Source organism: Mixophyes fleayi, chromosome 3 (genome assembly GCF_038048845.1).
Source record: "Mixophyes fleayi isolate aMixFle1 chromosome 3, aMixFle1.hap1, whole genome shotgun sequence".
Taxonomy (NCBI): domain Eukaryota; kingdom Metazoa; phylum Chordata; class Amphibia; order Anura; family Limnodynastidae; genus Mixophyes; species Mixophyes fleayi.
In genome coordinates, this window is record NC_134404.1 from 73,174,504 (window position 1) to 73,192,186 (window position 17,683).

General features: G+C 40.5%; 1 protein-coding gene across 1 annotated transcript in view; it reads right to left on the minus strand.

Annotated features, from left to right (window-relative positions):
* Positions 1-17,683, minus strand: part of FARP2 (FERM, ARH/RhoGEF and pleckstrin domain protein 2) — an 81,418-nt gene that overhangs the window by 52,434 nt on the left and 11,301 nt on the right. Inside the window, exons 2-3 of the mRNA XM_075200857.1 lie at positions 13,560-13,793; positions 4,423-4,527 (exon numbers count right to left, since the gene is read on the minus strand). Of these exons, the coding sequence (XP_075056958.1) occupies positions 4,423-4,527; positions 13,560-13,763 (309 nt within the window). The 5' untranslated portion in view covers positions 13,764-13,793. The remainder of the gene's footprint in view (positions 1-4,422; positions 4,528-13,559; positions 13,794-17,683) is intronic.

The window sequence follows — 17,683 nt, forward strand, 5'->3', positions numbered from 1 at the left end:
ATGAGTGTGCAGCTTTTTATTTTTATAAGTAGTTTTTTAATTTCTTTACAAATTAGTTTTATTATTTTCACACATTTACAATTTTAATGAAAAAAAGAAAGAAGTAGAAAATACATTTCCTTATGAATAATATTATATTATTTTATTGTAATTATTTGCATTGTTTTTATATATTAATTTTTCATCATTACTTTTACATATTGGTTGTTTTTACAGGTTACTTTCTCATATATATTTTCCAGGATGTATATGGATAGTACACCTTTTGGTAGTGCTTTCATCAGACTAGTCAATAATATTATTATTATATCTTGGTATGAGTTTATATCATTGTGTCATTCTAATCTCAGGCTTCATTTTCCATTCACAATTGAACATTATGTTCAGTGATATAGTTACTGCCTCTCGTCTTAATCTCTGCCCCTTAAGACTGGTTTCTCCTCTTCGTATATTCCTACAGATCGGTGCATCCATCTGGCTTCCAGGCATAGTGACAACTTGCCCCGATCACCTCCTCTCCTCAATGAGGATATCTGATCTACAGACATGTAGCACAGTTTGGACAAAGTGTCACTACTCAGCAAAATGACAAGACACAGGTAAAGCTGAATAGTCCATGCCAACCCATGTGACACCCAAAGCCATTTCTGAAGGATCTCCTGTGTAAGGCAAACTTGACCTTTAACATTCTGGTAATTTTTCCTATATAGATTTTAGGGCAGGGACATACAAGTGAAAGTTGCTTTTGATTGCAAATCCATAGGAGGGATTTACAAAAGTTGGCACTGTAAGCAAAAATGTAGTCAATACATTCTGAGCACCTGAAGATGCCTGACTGAAGGTCTGATGACACTGGCACCTCGTACCACAGGTTACAACTTACAGTAAACCATCTGCAGTTGCACGCTCGTTTCATCTTGCACTTTGAATTCCTGCACAGCGAATGCACTTACATCCACTGTTGCCATTTGTGGAATATGTTTTTCTCTTGGAGTTCCATACATCACCTTAGACACTGATGAGCATGAAACTGCAAGTCGAGCCGTCTTGGGTCACTGGAGATACTGCCAAACACATCACCCCTCTTTTAAAATCACCACCTTACCTTGCTGCAGTCATGCTAGCCATAATTACAGCCAACCAGGGCAATCCAGCATCTTATACATGTCCTGACATCGCAAGAGGTTATTTTCTTAATTAACACATGAGCCAACAAGGTGCTGGAACATGCCGTAGAGATCCTAGTCCATGGTGACATGATAGCAACATGAAATTGCTGTAGATTTGTTGTCTGCATATTCATGCTGTGAATCCCCCGTTCAATCACATCCTAAAAACTCTATTAGATTGAAATCTGGTGACGGTGAAGACCATTGGAGTAAACTGAACTCATTTTCACGTCTGTGGAACCAACTTGTGATGATGTGTGCTTTGCATCATGATGCACTATCCTGCTGGACGTAGCCATCGTAGCCAGAAGATGGGGAGACTGTGGCCATAAACGGGTACACATGGTCAGCAACTAAACCCAGGTAGGCTGTGGCATTTAAACAATGCTCAGTTAGTATCAAGGGGCCAAATGTGTGCCAAGAAAACATTACACACACCATTATATGACCGCCACCAGCCTGCACCAGGATGGATTCATGTGGTTTATAAAAATATTCTAACTCTACCATCTGCATGTCACAGCCAAAAGATTCTTCAGACCTAGGGGACGTTTTTCCAATCTTCTTTGGTCCAGTGTTGGAGAGCCTGTACTCACCATAGCCTCCGTTTCCCATTCTTAGCTGACAGGAGTAGTACCCAGTGTGGTCTCCTGCTACTGTAGCCCATCCACTTCAAAGTTCGATGTGCTATGCGTTCAGAGAAGTTCTAATGCATACCATCGGTTTAAAGCATAGTTATTGTTCTCTATAGCTCTGCTACCCCCATACTCATTTTGCTTGTCATGGCTATTTGAGTGAAGGGAGCAAGTGTTATCACAAGATGAGACACAGTTCCTGTGCAAGCCCCTGGTGGAATCCAAATCAATAAAACCAACAGAAACTTTAGCTTAACATTTCTGAAACACTGATTACATATTTAAGCTGCACAGAATAAAAAAAATACACTTAAAATCTCTTCCTTGTGTCATTTAAAAGTTGGCTTGTGTGTTGGAAGTGTAGAGTATTCACTGTGTGAAAGACGATGGCAATCTGACGAACCCCATACCCATACACGGGTCAGAAACATGCAAATTGTTCCTTATATGTCCCTGTAGGTCAACTATGATTTTATAAAGGCAATTTTAAAATGATTGCAGAAAACTAGATTTTTACACTTACCGTAAAATTTGGGAGTAAAGGCACTAAACACTTGTCTAGCCTGCTCCCCTCCAGTCAGAAGTACTCCGTTTATTTAAACTACCAAAGCTGCAACAGAGGGCGAAACACAGCCAACATAACACTCAACAGAACTGTCATAACAACAAAGGGCGGGAGCGCAGTGTCTCCCAACTTGTGTCCAGGGATAGAGATTTTACACCAAGTACCAAAAAATCTTGTTTTCTCTTCCACACCAGTTGGGGGACACTGCTCGCCTTGGGGATGTTCCAAAGCTGCACCTACATACAGGTGGGAATGCTCAGACTGAGTGTCAGGTAAAACTTCACGGTCAGTAGTGAAACACAACACAATAGATCCATAGAATATGTTAATTCACTCTATATCTATGGGTTCTCTTTCCCCAGGGAGAGGTGTGTGTCTGTGCGCACCAAAGGCAGGAAAGGAAAGGGACTTCTGAGCTTCTGAAAGCCCGGGAAAAACAGGGGGGTTAACCGCTGTGAGGCCCCACCTCCAATATGGCCTGTCACTGTAATGGTGCTACATTCATGTAAAAGCATAAAACACACACAGAACACTGGTGGGGACGGCACTCCAGCGACTGCTCCCCACCAGTTAATTGTCCCACTAACTGTTTCTTCCATCCAAATATCTCCTTCTAGTGCTGGTTAACAGGCTGGGAAAGGGCCGCTGACAGCTCCGCCTTCAGTGACCACCGTCAACTAGACCATGCTGCCGCGACTCCCGGAACGGCCCACACCACCTCCCTGGAAGTGGCTGGGTCCTGCTCACTTTAATAGTGCCAGGTGACCCTTTTTCCGGGAGCCCTACATTATTCTGGGGGTTGGGGGCCATGGGCTCTCTCCCTGAAGTAGCTGTGGCGTTCACCAGGTGATTGGCGCTGAGAAAAACACACTAACAACTACATTTTTTTTTTTTCAATAATCCAAACAATGAAAGAACTAGACTAAAACGTGCATATAATATATATATAGATAGATAGATAGATAGATAGATAGATAGATAGATAGATAGATAGATGTACTTGCTCAGTGACCCTTGCAGGTTTTTTTTTCCAGGTTTTCTCTTTTTGCAGGATTATTTATCCCAATTAAGAGCCCTGCCTATGGGGCCCCCTTGCCCGTGGGGCCCCCGCCCATCGTGCCCAATGGAAAAGATGGCCCTGGTGCCTTTACTCCCACAGTGCCTTCTATACCCAAAGGTGAACAGTGTCCCCCAACTGGTGTGAAAGATAAATATCTAAACACTTTCTGCTTACAGATGGATACTAGTGTATTTTCATGGATCTACATCGCTGAGTAATATGTCTGTGCTTTATAAATAAAGGGTAATCCTACTGTATGGAAAATATTTAACATGCCAAACAGGATAAAAAGACATATATATTTTACATTAGGTACATTTCTGTGACAAATTAGTTTCTACAATATATTACGTTTATAATTATAGTAGATGAAAATGTGTTCTTGGCCAGGAGTGAAAACTGCATGGCACCAAAGTCAGCTAAATTTCCACAAAATAGAAAAACAAACCATCTGTCTGCACATGTAACCACTTCCTGGCTACTAAATTATAGATATTTTGCCTACTCTGCAGTTATCCATGCCACGTAAATTAATTCACTTTTGCTACAGGAAAGTTAGCAATGAATATTATACATTCACTACCTAGTCACACCACAACGCCAACAGTACCTGGTCTGTGTATGGTAGGGAATTTAGATTGTGAGCTTCACTGGGGAATAATAACAATTACCACCACCAAAAACCATCAGAATGACTGACACAGGTACTGCACACCAACATGAATCTAGATAGTAAGATTGTTACGCATTACATAAAGGCACATCTGTTGCAGGCATTAAGCAGGTCTGTTGAAGATACAGTTGCAATACCTTTTATTAGATCAATATAAGCTAATACAATATTACAGGAGCTGTTTTTTTAAATTTATAGATGTATTTAGTGTAGGAGAAAAAAAAAAAGTCAGCACGATATCATTTTTTTTTCCGATCACATAGAGAAACCGGCAAAAGTAATGTGCAGTATAAATAGGGACAGGCAGAATCTTTACATACCCACTGCGACTGAGCTGTCTGGAACTCAATGCCAAAATAGTCTGTCTCCACCACAGTCAGATGAGTGAACAGTTGGCTCAGCAGTGTCTGGCCCGTGGTCTTTGGCTGCATCAGACAAATAGAGACTTGTTAAGAAACAGACAGAAAACATCTCTTTACCTCAGAATAGAATTCAGAGCCTCACATTTCTCAAAAGGTAGATATGACCCTATATATGATAAAATGCCAAAGTAATAATGATGCTGGTCTAATGACAGAGACTCCCTCATTGTAACACAACATGCTTATCCCCAGGTATAACCTCTTAAAGTGGATCTGGCACCAACACACAATGGAGGTATCCATTCTGTGGGCAGAAACAGCATCCAGCCTATCAATCTGATAGTAACTAGTGACTTCACAGAGGCGCACATGAAATCAGACATTGATGTATGAGGTACTAAAGAATGGATAGGCCACAGTCCCATGAATATTAGTTAAGCCCACAAAATGGACGCCTTCACTGTCTGTAGGTGACCGGCCCACTTTAACAAAATGGCATTAAAAGATATGTGTTTCTTCTCGGTCACCGATGTTATAAACCCAGCTTTGACCAGTATTTTCAGCTGCCATCATTAAGAGGGTTCAGTACTAAAGCTGGGTACACACTGAGATAGCACGTCGGTCTGAACAATTCTTCAAACGATTATACCTACGACTGAAAGTCCAATCAGTCTGACGATTCATGCATACACACTGACACAATTCACCTTCAGATCTGTGCTCTTCATCTGGTCCTTTGTCTGGTCCTCTAGTCCAGAGAATGACAGCGCAATATTTATTCATTCACTACTGTCACACTAATACCGCCTTGTTATAGCTATCCACATGCCCTAACGAATTTCGTTAGCTTCTGTGACTCTGAAACAAAATATTCTGTCTCAGAACGAACAAATGAATTATTCCTTCTACAGCACTCTACATTTATTCACTCTGACATTCAGTGCTAACATCAGCTGAAAAGAGCCCAGCTCTGTAAACGCTATGGAGATCATCAGCATGAGTGCATACACACTACATGATCGTTAGCTGATTGATCGGAAAATATTGAATGGTACAACCAACCAAATGAGGCGATAATCGTCTATTTGGGCAGACTTTCGACCAACGTGTCACTGCACACACTGACCCGACTTTCGAACGAGCAGTCATATGTCAGCTGGTTGAGCCGGTTATTGAACAAAAACCCTGTAGTGTGTACCCAGCTTAAGACTAATGATTGAATTTACCAAACAAAAACTTCTAATCTTGTCATAGATTGGGAACCATTAACTTTGAAATCAAACCGATCACTGTAAATGTTGGTGGAGCAATAAGATTTAGAATCCGACAAACTATACTAGAGGGTTAGTTACCATAACCATACAAAACCCAGTACTGTGAGATCACTTATGTTGAGTGTATCTTACGGTCATAGTTCACAGTCCAGTTTCTATGCCCACTAGACCTGATGTTGGTAAGACAACTGAAGAAAAAAATAGTAGAGCCTAATAGTGCAGAGAACACACAACACATAAAGGGAGCTTTCAGTCATGCACAGTATAATGTTACAATATAATGGCTCCTCTTTAAAGGACACTAACAAAGCTATAAATAAGTCTTCCCAGGAAGGTCAATACAGTTTTGGCATCTTTAGATCTTTTGTAGCCAGAGGGACCTACGTAGACTAAAGAGAGAATTACGCTTTGGACTATTAAATAGAGAGGTCTTAGCATCTGGACACAATTCTCTCTGGAATTCAGAATATTCCCCTACAAATGGTAATAACAGAATCAGCCTGGGTGAGGCCAGGGAAATTCCACTGTGTTAACCCCCTTACATCCATTAACACATTCTGCATTTCCAGAACTTTTTGTGTGAACTGGACAGGTCAAAAGAAAAACCGTCATTTACTGTAACAGCATCATCAGATAGAGACACACTTATGACATTCATAATAGTCCTATTGTTTCTATACCCTGTAATAATGACATGAGGAGTGTACTAATACCTAATAAGAATTCAACAGTACATAAACAAATAAATATCCTTTTTATAAAAGTAGTTTAAACTGTTGTTTCCATAAATGCTGTTTAAAATATACAAGTACGTTTTTTTTCCTATTTAAAAAGGGCCACTAAATTCATAAACAAGATGGCTTCTAAAATAATCTACACATGCCAGCCTCTTAACAAATAAATTGTATTATTAGTTCCTTTATAGAAGTCGTCATGTATTTTCCATTTAGTAATCCTTCAAGGTGAACCTGGGACACTAATTCCTTGTTGAAGACAATTACGTTATATCTTCCTCCTGCTATCTGGGTGTGTATTAGCCCCTTCCTTTCCCCTCAGGACTGGATGCATCCAAGCAGGAAGCAATCAAGCAGCTTTAAAAATCACTGTGGTTTCCTGTTGCAGCCTCAGAGAATAGTTTATAACTGCAGCAGGCAATTTACCTTTCAGACAACAACATGAGTGAACACGTGCGTACTGAAACTTATAGCGAAAGGTATCCATTATCCAGGTATCAACTAGTAAGGATTGCTTTAAAGTCTGATTCCACTTTCCAAAACATGCATTAAATATACAAAACAAGTTACATGTACAAACTTTGTTTCATTTAGAGATTGTTTTAAACACAATCTTGCTTTAATGTGAGGCTCCTTCCGCTATCTCTCAGCCTGAGGCTTCCTGCTTGCTTCCATTCCCCATATACCTTCCAACATCTACACAGGCAAAATTAGATTAAAAGGAGTCCCTCCTCTGTGCAAGACACGTCCCAATTTCACACAAAACATGTCGTAAATCCAGTTAGGCTCCACTTTCTAAGGAAACGCAATTCCTTTTGGGGTGCACAAATTGGGATTGTCACACTGCAATCAGGATGTATGTGACACTGCTCATGTCACATGCTGTGCTGTCCAACCGAGGGGATAGGTCACTATCCCAACATTCCGATAATCCCATTGGCTGCAGGTTGTTCTATATTTGCAAAACTAAGGACATACAGGAGCTGAATAATACATAGTGGTGCTCAGACCTAGACAAACCCACCTTAAGAAAATAAATTGTACTTAGCAGGTTCTACAAAATGGATCGTTTCCAGGGACAAAAATTTCACATTGTTCAAATCCTGAGATCACGTAGGAAAATTAGAGACAACTGGCAACTATATTATTATATGCCAAACTGATTTTTTTGTACATGTTACATCTAACAAAGATTTTAGGGTTATGTTTGCTAAAAAGACTTCCTATCAGAGAGAGTGTGTGTGTGTGTGTGTGTGTGTGTGTGTGTGTGTGTGTGTGTGTGTGTGTTTTAACCAGACGCACTAACCAGACGCACTATTGCAACGTATCTAGAGTTTCTGCATTATTTGCCCATGTTGTGCAGAGTAGATAGTTTAAACTGTTGATCACAGTACACGGTCTGCCCCAATTGTGTCATTTTCCTGATTCAGAGTAAATGGTGCACCACTACAAGGAGTTAAAGCCCGATAACCATCCAGCACAGTGGAGCAAATTTTTTTTATAATCAAATCATGTCCAATAGGACAGTTTAATCACATACACTACATTCTGAAAAGCTGCCACTTACAAAGTCTTGGTAAATGTCCTCTTAAGAGTCTGTTGCTGGCACTGGCAAATCTTGAACAGGGCATCTATCCAAGATCGTTAACTACAAGATTATTACAGTGCCCAAAGCCTTTTCTCCTAACCTAATGTGGGTGTTTGTGTGCCTCCCTCCTGACTCATACAACAAGCAGCAACAGATCTGGGAGCCAGAACTGTAGCTTCAATTACACAGCTATTATACTAAAACATTCCCAAGCAAAGCAATAAGGCACTCATATATTTATTGTGCCTCCCTCCTACAGACATACATTAGAAATTAGGGAGTAGGAAGCATCAGGGACAGTTGTCCTGCTCTGGCCTTTCTCATGACCTCGTAAATGAGATATTAAAATACTGTCAAGGCCACTTAACTGTTCTAGCCAACATAGTAGCAGGGGTGGATTGGCCATACAAGCTACCTGTACTTTTCCCAGTAGGCCGCTGGCCTCAGGAGGCCGTCAAATGCATTTTTTAAAAAAATAAAAATAAATTGTGAGTCCCCGTCCCCCGTCCCCCCCGGAATGGGTGCTAGTGGAGGGAATCAGTGTGGTAGTGGGTGGCTGGCGCCTCCTTCGGGACCAGCCACCTTCCTTAATGTGGCCGCAGCGCGGATCTCTGTGTCTGGCTGCTTACTCCTATCAGAGCTATAGACAGGAGTCACATAGGATGGCACCTGTCACGTGATGCGCATCCCAAGTGACTCCTATCTATAACACTGATAGGAGGAAACAGCCACACATGCAGAGCGGCAGGAGAGGCCGTCTGCATCTCTGAGAGCGGATGTTATAAGGTAAGTGTAAGCGGAGAAGGTGGGGGTATGTTAATACAGTGTGTGATTGGGGGGGCTTTTAATATATAGATAGTGTATGAGGGAAGGAGAGGTATGTTAATATAGTGTGCGAGTGTGATGGGGGAGCTTTTAATATATATATATACACACACACACACACACACACACACACACACACACATACATACATACATACATACATACATATTGGGGGGGGGGGGTTCTTAATATTAAGTGCAAGTGATGAAAGGGAGGGGGGTTCTTAAAATAGAGTGTGAGGGCAGGGGAGGGCTGGCAAAGTTTAGCTCATGGGGCACGACTAGACTTATTTTATTTTAGAGGGAAAAAAATGCAGGTGGCCCCGTGACCCAGCTCAAGATAGCCCACTAAGGGACTGGCCTGGGGAAGGGGGGGGGGGGGGACGGGACAGATGCCCCCCTGCCCCTGGTGTGAGGGGGGTTCTTAATTAATGTGCGTGGGAGGTAGGCTATTGATGGTGGTGTTTAGGTAGTGGCTAATTATTTAGTGGGTAATATTTTATTTGTGGGGTGATGGTGGGGCAATTTAATTTATTGGTGGGGGCTATTAATTTAAGATGGGGTAGCTTGCGGTCTATTAATTGAATGTGGTGCTGAGCTTGGGGAGAGGATGGCTATTTAGTAAATGTATATGCTATGGATTTAATGCCGGGGATGGTTGGAGTTTTCTAAATTTCACGTACCTGTTTTTTTTCTCCACAAACAGGGCCTCCAACATTCCAGGATCCAGAAAAGCAGAAACTGAGCTAAAGACACCAGCAGCCACAGGAGGTGAAAATGTAAAGAACAGGACACACGTATACAGGTACACACACACTGGGCACACATACAGGGAAAGACACACTGGGTGCACACACATACTGGGTCCCGCCTACCATTTATTTGGCCCCACCTACATGAGGCCACTTCAGACTTTTTTCCTTGGCCACTTTAAGTTACCAATCTGCCCCTGCAAAGTAGTAGTTTATACATAATTATGTGCCCACCACCTCAAACCTACAAATAATGAATATATTTATTAAACATCGAAATATGCAAATGTAGACAACCTTGGTTATATATATTAACATTTTGTAATTCAACAGTACAGTAACAAGACTATTTACAAATCATCATGTGATAAATATGTTTTTGTTTACTTGGCTTAATAGGAACAAATATGTATGATCATGAGGAATAAAATGTATTGGTGCTTTACATTACAGTATGCTAGCTCCTATAAGTGACCTATGTGATTATACATGTGTGCGTTGTTGGGATACATTTTTTTCAATACTTATAAAAGGTACATAACAGGACCACTCTAAGCAGGTACTTTTGTGATGTAAGTGTGGAAAATTTTAAAAGCAGAGCATTGTATGGGCACGGTTAATAATTCTGCAGAGTTTTGCCTTCACATTTGTTGGTAAAACTTAATTTTCATAAATATCACTAATGTACTATCTACTCATCTGCAAGCTGTTATTCACAAGCTGGAAGTTTCATGTGTACAGGAAAAAGGACTACATCAAAAGCGACTATATGCTGCAAAGCAAATTGTATTTAACTGCATGTCTAGTAGTGCAGGAGGTAAAGTATATTCTGAATTATCTGGTTTAGAAAAATAGCCTTTGTTTGTGAAAAGAGTCATGTTATAGTGTTTTTACAAATTAGTGGAATATGAAAGTAACAGAGATGTGATCCACCACCCCGTGGCTGTCCTCTGATGTGGCCATCCACGTTCGGGTGTTTGTGGTTGCTTTGACTGGCCAGCAACATAGGTGTTGCCTATGGAGGGTCCTGCGTTCACTGGCTCTCTCTCACAAGATACTTAGCGGAAACACTCTAACCCCCACTCCCCCATCAATTAAAGTGAAGTTGTTTATTTAAATTGTAGGTGCAAATCTGTTCTATGGACAGCCCGGACTCTCATATCAGATAAGTGCTGTCATTTATGGAGAGTACAGTTTCCCATTGTTGTATAGGGTTAGGACAGACACGACCCCTGTAGAAACCAGTAGGCTCTATTGTTGATCAGAGACACCAAATACAGCACACAAAAACATAGAATAATCCACATTTTATACTGCTTCTTAACGGGTATAAATGAGATTAATAATAGAGCCATTTATGTTTGCTCTGCCGTTAGGAGAATGTCCAGACACTACTATTGAAGATGGATTTGTACACATAGGAGGTAAAAAGAGCAAAGCTTGTTAGAACAGATTATCCCAAGTCCATCTGCTCCCCATTCAAAACAAACCTGTCCTGAGGATACCAGCTGCTTAGTCATTACATGCAATCAAGCACCAGATTACACTGGGAGCCTTGGCTTTATGTATACCAGTCACACAAACACAGAGGAGTTCAGTCACTTACACTCTCATGCCAACCACAATCATCCAGCTAATATGCCAATCAATTACAGCAGGACAATACTGCCAACTTCAAAGGCTTTCAAGAACTAAAACCTAAACTGTTCCTCTATTTAGCTTAGCACAACATTATAGTCACAACCATATTCTGCATACAGTATTATGCATTTTAGCTTCTGATTTTTTTTATTTTCAAAATTTAATTTTATTCCCTCAAATGACAAACAGAATGGTAGTGGTCTAATCCCCAAGACGACCACCAGACCCCTCTGTGATATAAATATCTCAATCACCAGTGGAGAATTCTGATAAGGATGAAATCCATTTTACTTGTGCTTTTCTAGTACTGAGTGTGACATCTCCATACAATTGTCATCTGCTAGTGTACTCAGAACAACCACTATACCGATAACAATACAATCAAACTTGACAGGATCCTTATTGGCATATTGGTAAATACAGGCAGAAGATGATGACAATCGGCTTGTGTGTGCAGCCATCTTCTGACTGGAACAACAGGTCCTACTTCATTCTGGAAGACATCTGGCTCAGCCAATCTTTCCTGGCTGGATCTCGTTGGACAGCAATGTGTATGGCCCCATGCTGAACGCTGACAATACACACTTTAGCTATAAAGTGCTAGAAACAAAACCGTTTGGATTTGCTGCATCAGACTAACATCTGTTCAGTTGTTTGGCAACTGCAGATTTAATGGCCATTTAGCAAGAGGTTTATTTTACCACACATTTCTATTCCGGCAATGAAAACTGCAATAATCGATGTGAGGAAAACAGCACTCAGAGTGCGTCCCACCAAATGGACAGACCAGGAATGAACTCTTCAGTGTAAAGTGAAATATTCCTGTTAGTTCTTTGGCATTGAGAAGCTGAACTTTCTTCTGGCAAGAGCTCACTGAGAACTGTATATAAATAACACCACATATCCTCCAACCTCTGGTACATTTGCATCTTTTTGATTGACAGCTGAAAACCTGATTTAGACACTAATTCCCGTTTCTACTATTTAATCTATTGCCAATACCAGTCAGTCATTCTCAATTACAGAGGCGAGAGTGTGAGACACCCAGAGCTGTTAAGCCAAGTTATAGATTTATAAATGATGATCATTTAATGAGACCAGCATAATTATGTGCTCAGAAAGCACTGCTCATTCAGGAAATATTCAAGGGTTTTTGTAATTGTCCATCATTTATATCCTTTGCTTTTTTTTGTGTTGTTCTTAGAAAGAGTCTTTAAAAAAAACAAAACTAAACCTAAATGTACCTTTTTGGAGTTGTAAGTGGTTTGGTAACATGACACCTGACATTCATTTAAAAATAAACTCCACCCAAGATGAACAATTTAGTTTTGAGTTCACTATGTTATGATAAAACATCTAATCCCACTTACTTGGAGCCCAGGAGAATGCACTACCACCCGAATTTGTGCATCGTTGGGAGGTTCTGCACTGGGGACCGGTCATTTACTGTAAATGCAGCTGATTCCAATGCTCAATAGTGAAAGCTACAGGATTGTAGTAAAAGAATTGCACTGCTCAAGTGGCAAGGGGGCCAAGAGAGAGACCTTCAACAGTGGGCTAGTCTAAAGTTGTAAACACCATTATTTATTATAGTGACATGTAGATAACTATTCTCAATTAGTGAATGAGCTATATCAGCAGCGACATTTATCTATATAGCGCCAGCAAATTCTGTTGCGCTTTACATTTGGGAACAAACACAATGATAAAACAATACTGGGTAATACAGACAGAGGTAAGAAGGCCCTGCTCGCAAGCTGATCTATACAATGGTGCTCACCTGGGGCGGGGGTCAGGGGGTGAAACAGAATAATGTTTTTTCAACAGGGGTATTAATCAGACCCTTAATCTATGGGTTGTTTGTTGCACCTATATCATGAAAAATCAGAGAGGAAGAAAAGAGTAAAGATCAGTTGCTCCCATTGATGATGTATTCCTGCTCCACAGGCTGTACTGAATCCTGCTCCACAGGCTGTACTGAATCCTGCTCCACAGGCTGTACTGAATCCTGCTCCACAGGCTGTACTGAATCCTGCTCCACAGGCTGTACTGAATCCTGCTCCACAGGCTGTACTGAATCCTGCTCCACAGGCTGTACTGAATCCTGCTCCACAGGCTGTACTGAATCCTGCTCCACAGGCTGTACTGAATCCTGCTCCACAGGCTGTTGTCAATCAGATCATGCACATAGAGTTTGTCTACAGGGATGTTTTCTCCTTCTATACTAGATACACAATACAAGTTCACAAGCAAACATTTAAGAATGTGCTACAAAACCATACCCCTATTTCCACAGGAAGCTCTGTTCCATCCAGTAGCAGGACAGACGAGCATAAATCTGGATTTGTGGCTTTGGGAGGTGATGATGATAGAGCGGTGCCGAGGTTCTGTCCTGGCTCTAGTGTGCTAATTCCGGTGTTCCTCTGGGTACCTAAACGAGCACCTGGAGTCTGCAACACACGATACGTGCCTTCTATGTCCCCCATAGTGGCTACCTCCTGCTTGATTTCTGCAACCTGTACAAATAAAAAAAGGGTATAGTTATAGAAGTATACATAATACAAGTCAAATGTAACCCCATACGGCAGCCTAGTTTAAGCCTTTATGTCAACATGTGGTCAAACGTTCCTCTATTCTTACCCCTCATTAGGTATGATTAAGTTGAACACCACTAATATTGTCCCCAAGATCACAACTCATAATTGCTCAAGCAAAGACTTCTTAAAAAAGTGGCAAGTTTTAGTAAATACAAGATTGCCGAGCAATGGCTGGAAATTGTAGTGGTAGAAATATTAGGATAAAAGGGGAGAGTGTAAGGTAGGAATCTGCACTGCGTATCGGTTGCCCTTGACTGGACATCCTATTTAATTTCAAAATCCCTTAACCTATGAACCATGTCACATACTTGCTATACAGTCGAGAGTGCACACTTCTTGTCAACTGTATAGAAATCAAGTGGCTTCTTAAGAACAGACTTACCCTTCCTGATATAGGAAAATAAATTCCCAGAGTTAGAACCTTGTCTTATTAGTGAAATGTGATGTGTGAATGTTGTTAGGAGCTCATTCATACGAATAAGCTAAAAGTGACGGGTGTCTTCCACTAAAGTCACATAACCAGTTTAGCAAAACAACTTGCTTTACATATAAATAAAACAGGTCAGCAGTGCAAGGAGGGGAGGAGATAACATGTGGCTAATAGCACAGACCACTTCATATATCCTCTCCTTGCCAGGACAACAGAAGCCTTTATTATGTTTAGGTAAAGATCAACTGTCTGAGAGTAGAACACATTCCATACAAGGCAAAGACAAAACACTCATGAGAGCCTTATGAAAACAACACATTTACAAACAATCAGGTCTACACAGAACTGCAGTGCTCAACACTCTGATCCATATGGTATCACTATCAGCAGCTTCATGTGAAGAGTGAATTACTGGCAAGTGGATAACATATGTAATTCTAAACTATAGCTGTTACATGACCGAGAGCTCACTTAGCATATAAGAAGTTTACCAAACAATTTACTGTAAAGCCCCCCCCCCCCCCCCCGTCTCCTTCCCAGGACACCCCTAAATAATAATTGCGGTTTTCCAGAGCTTTTGGAAACTGCAATAAATAAGAACCATGCTGAAAATGAATTCAGTGAGCTGGGAAGGAGCAAAAATGGTCATATTACTGTATTTTATTTATAAAGTGCCAAAATATTTTGCAACATTGTACAGTGAAGGGATCATAATATTAAGAAATGACATGCAATTGTTTAAATGTTTTATTATGAAAACCTGAGCAATAGGATCTGCGCTTATTTTGAACACATATTGGCCAAACAGACAAATCTCTTTCAGCGTCACTGTTGATATGATCAGAAGATAACTGCACACAAAGGGGATCACCAACACGCCTGACGCTGATCAGTTCAACTTTGATCAGATAGTTATCTGCATTTTGGTAACAATTCCACAATATGACTGCAAGGTATTTCAGTGTGTGCCCAGTTTTACACAAAAAGAAGGTTGTATACACAAGTAGCTCTCATACCGGGCCTTAGTATATGTCTTGTAAAACTCAGAGGAATAAAAATGGATCAATCACTAGATCATCAAGTTTCATAAATTCACTGTGGTTGAGGCACAGGCCAGAGGTGGGCTGGCAGATAGCGGTGTCTGCTTGTTAGGACAGGCCCGGCATTCTGGTTGGTGGACAACACAGGCAATTCAGTAATCAGAATGTCAGGAAGGGCAGACACGCCGACTGCTGACTGGTCAAGTAGTAGCTCAGTCGCGTAGCCGTCTGTTGGCTAGGATGTCTTCCCTGCATGGCCAAGCTATTTCTACAGTGCGCCACTGTAGAAATACAGTAAATCTACGTAAATAAAGATTTTCTATCGCCGAATATCGCACTGATAGAAAATCTTGTTTCAACACAGGAATATAGGAGTACTTTAGAGTTACTTTTTGTTTGACTTGTTTCAACACAATTTGACAAGAAAAGTTCTCCAGGACAGTTAAGAGATACACAGCTCCCCGACTATACTGGTTGGCAAACAGTCATGGTCAATACAGCAACAGCCAAACACACTAATTAGAAGGGGTTCCCACATACCTTTGGCCATGTAGTATACCTGTTTGAAACTGGAATTACAGTTTAACCTTCTGCATGTTTGCACTTCCTACCAAATGGGAGCTGTCATTGTTTCCTCGGTCAAACTGAAATGAAATGAAATATCAGGCACTGAAGCAGCCCATACCCATCTCTTCACTCCAACATCTAAAACACTAAACATTAAGAGAAAGTACTAAGCTTGTCTTTACCAAGGAGACATTGTATAACAAAGTATACATGTCATGCTGTGCTAGGTTTCTTGTTTAATTCAACAAGTTAAATAATGGCTATATTGTTATAGCAGCAAGGTTTAATGTAATGTCACCTTCTGCATTTGGACATTGATATATCTCCATACTTGCAGGTTCCATGAGGCTCTCGTGCAATCCCCTAATCCAGCTGTCCATTTATTGTCCATTTTATATTTTTAGTAAATGTTAATTGAACATATGAACTAAATAATTTTTTATTCATATCCCAAGTGTTTCTTTTAACTCACATTGCCCAACTGTAAATAGTGCTTGTAAATCAATTAACCAATTTACCATTACCATTCTTATCATCATTTATATAGCACCTCTAATTCTGCAGCACTGTACAGACAACTCACTCACATCCCTCCCAGCCTCAGTAGAACTGAGGCTGGGACTGAACTATAAATTCCTTAACACAAACACAGACAGACAGACTAGGGAAAATTTGATAGCAGTCAGTTAACCTACTAGTATGTTTTTGGAGTGTGGAAGAAAACCAGAGCACCTGGAGGAAACCAATGCAAACGCGGAGAGAACATACAAACTCTACACAGGCCATGGTCGGGAATCAAACTCATTACCCCACTGCTGTGAGGCAGAAGTGCTAACCACTAAGCCACCATGCTTCTTATAGAAAGAAAGCACATACTAACACAATCTCTTGCTCTAATGCATAATACAGCACACTACTATTAACACAACGTAAAAAAAAAAAAATCTAAAAAAAAATCAAACACTTGCTTATACAACTCCACACCACTTCTTACCTTTGGCTCATTTACTAGAACAGAGCATGGACACATTTATTTTCTAACATCATGTAATAGAAAATAATAATAATAATGATTGCAAACAAACTTGTCAAACAGTGAATATGATGTAAAAAATGTGGCACTCTTATTTTCCTTCATATAAGATCTACACACATATATAGTACATCTAAAGTCGCATTGCAAGGCTCAGTTTGTGTCTATGAGTATCTTTGTGTGATTCCATTGTGGGTTGTTGAGCTGTGGTAAAGTTCAACATGCCAATAGCGTACTTTATTAAATTACTGTTCCAGGACAAATGACAACGGAACTCTTTAGAAATATTGACAAAGGCACAATTATTCTAACTTTCCTGGATTACACATGGCAACACTACAAGATAGCAGCTTCCACAGTAGATTTGCCTGCATTAACATTCTCCTTGGTTATGCAGATCATAGTGTCCCATGTCAATGATCTTGTACACAATGATAGCAGGTGCCAGGTTTTACTAGTGAATTCCACAGGGACTAAAAGGAGGCACTCTTTACACCGGTTCATAAAAGCATCAAACGGCAGAGAAAGTTAACTCATAAACTGCCATTTGTCATAGATACAAAAATACAGTGCATGCTGTATCAAGGATGGATTGTGCATGCTGCACAATCCATCCTTAGTTCACTAAATTCATTTGTATGTAATAAATGGCTGTGCTAATGATCCTTATGTTTATGCAGTGCACCAAGTAGTGGACCACATGTAAATAAATAAAACGTGTGCATCAGACGTAACACAC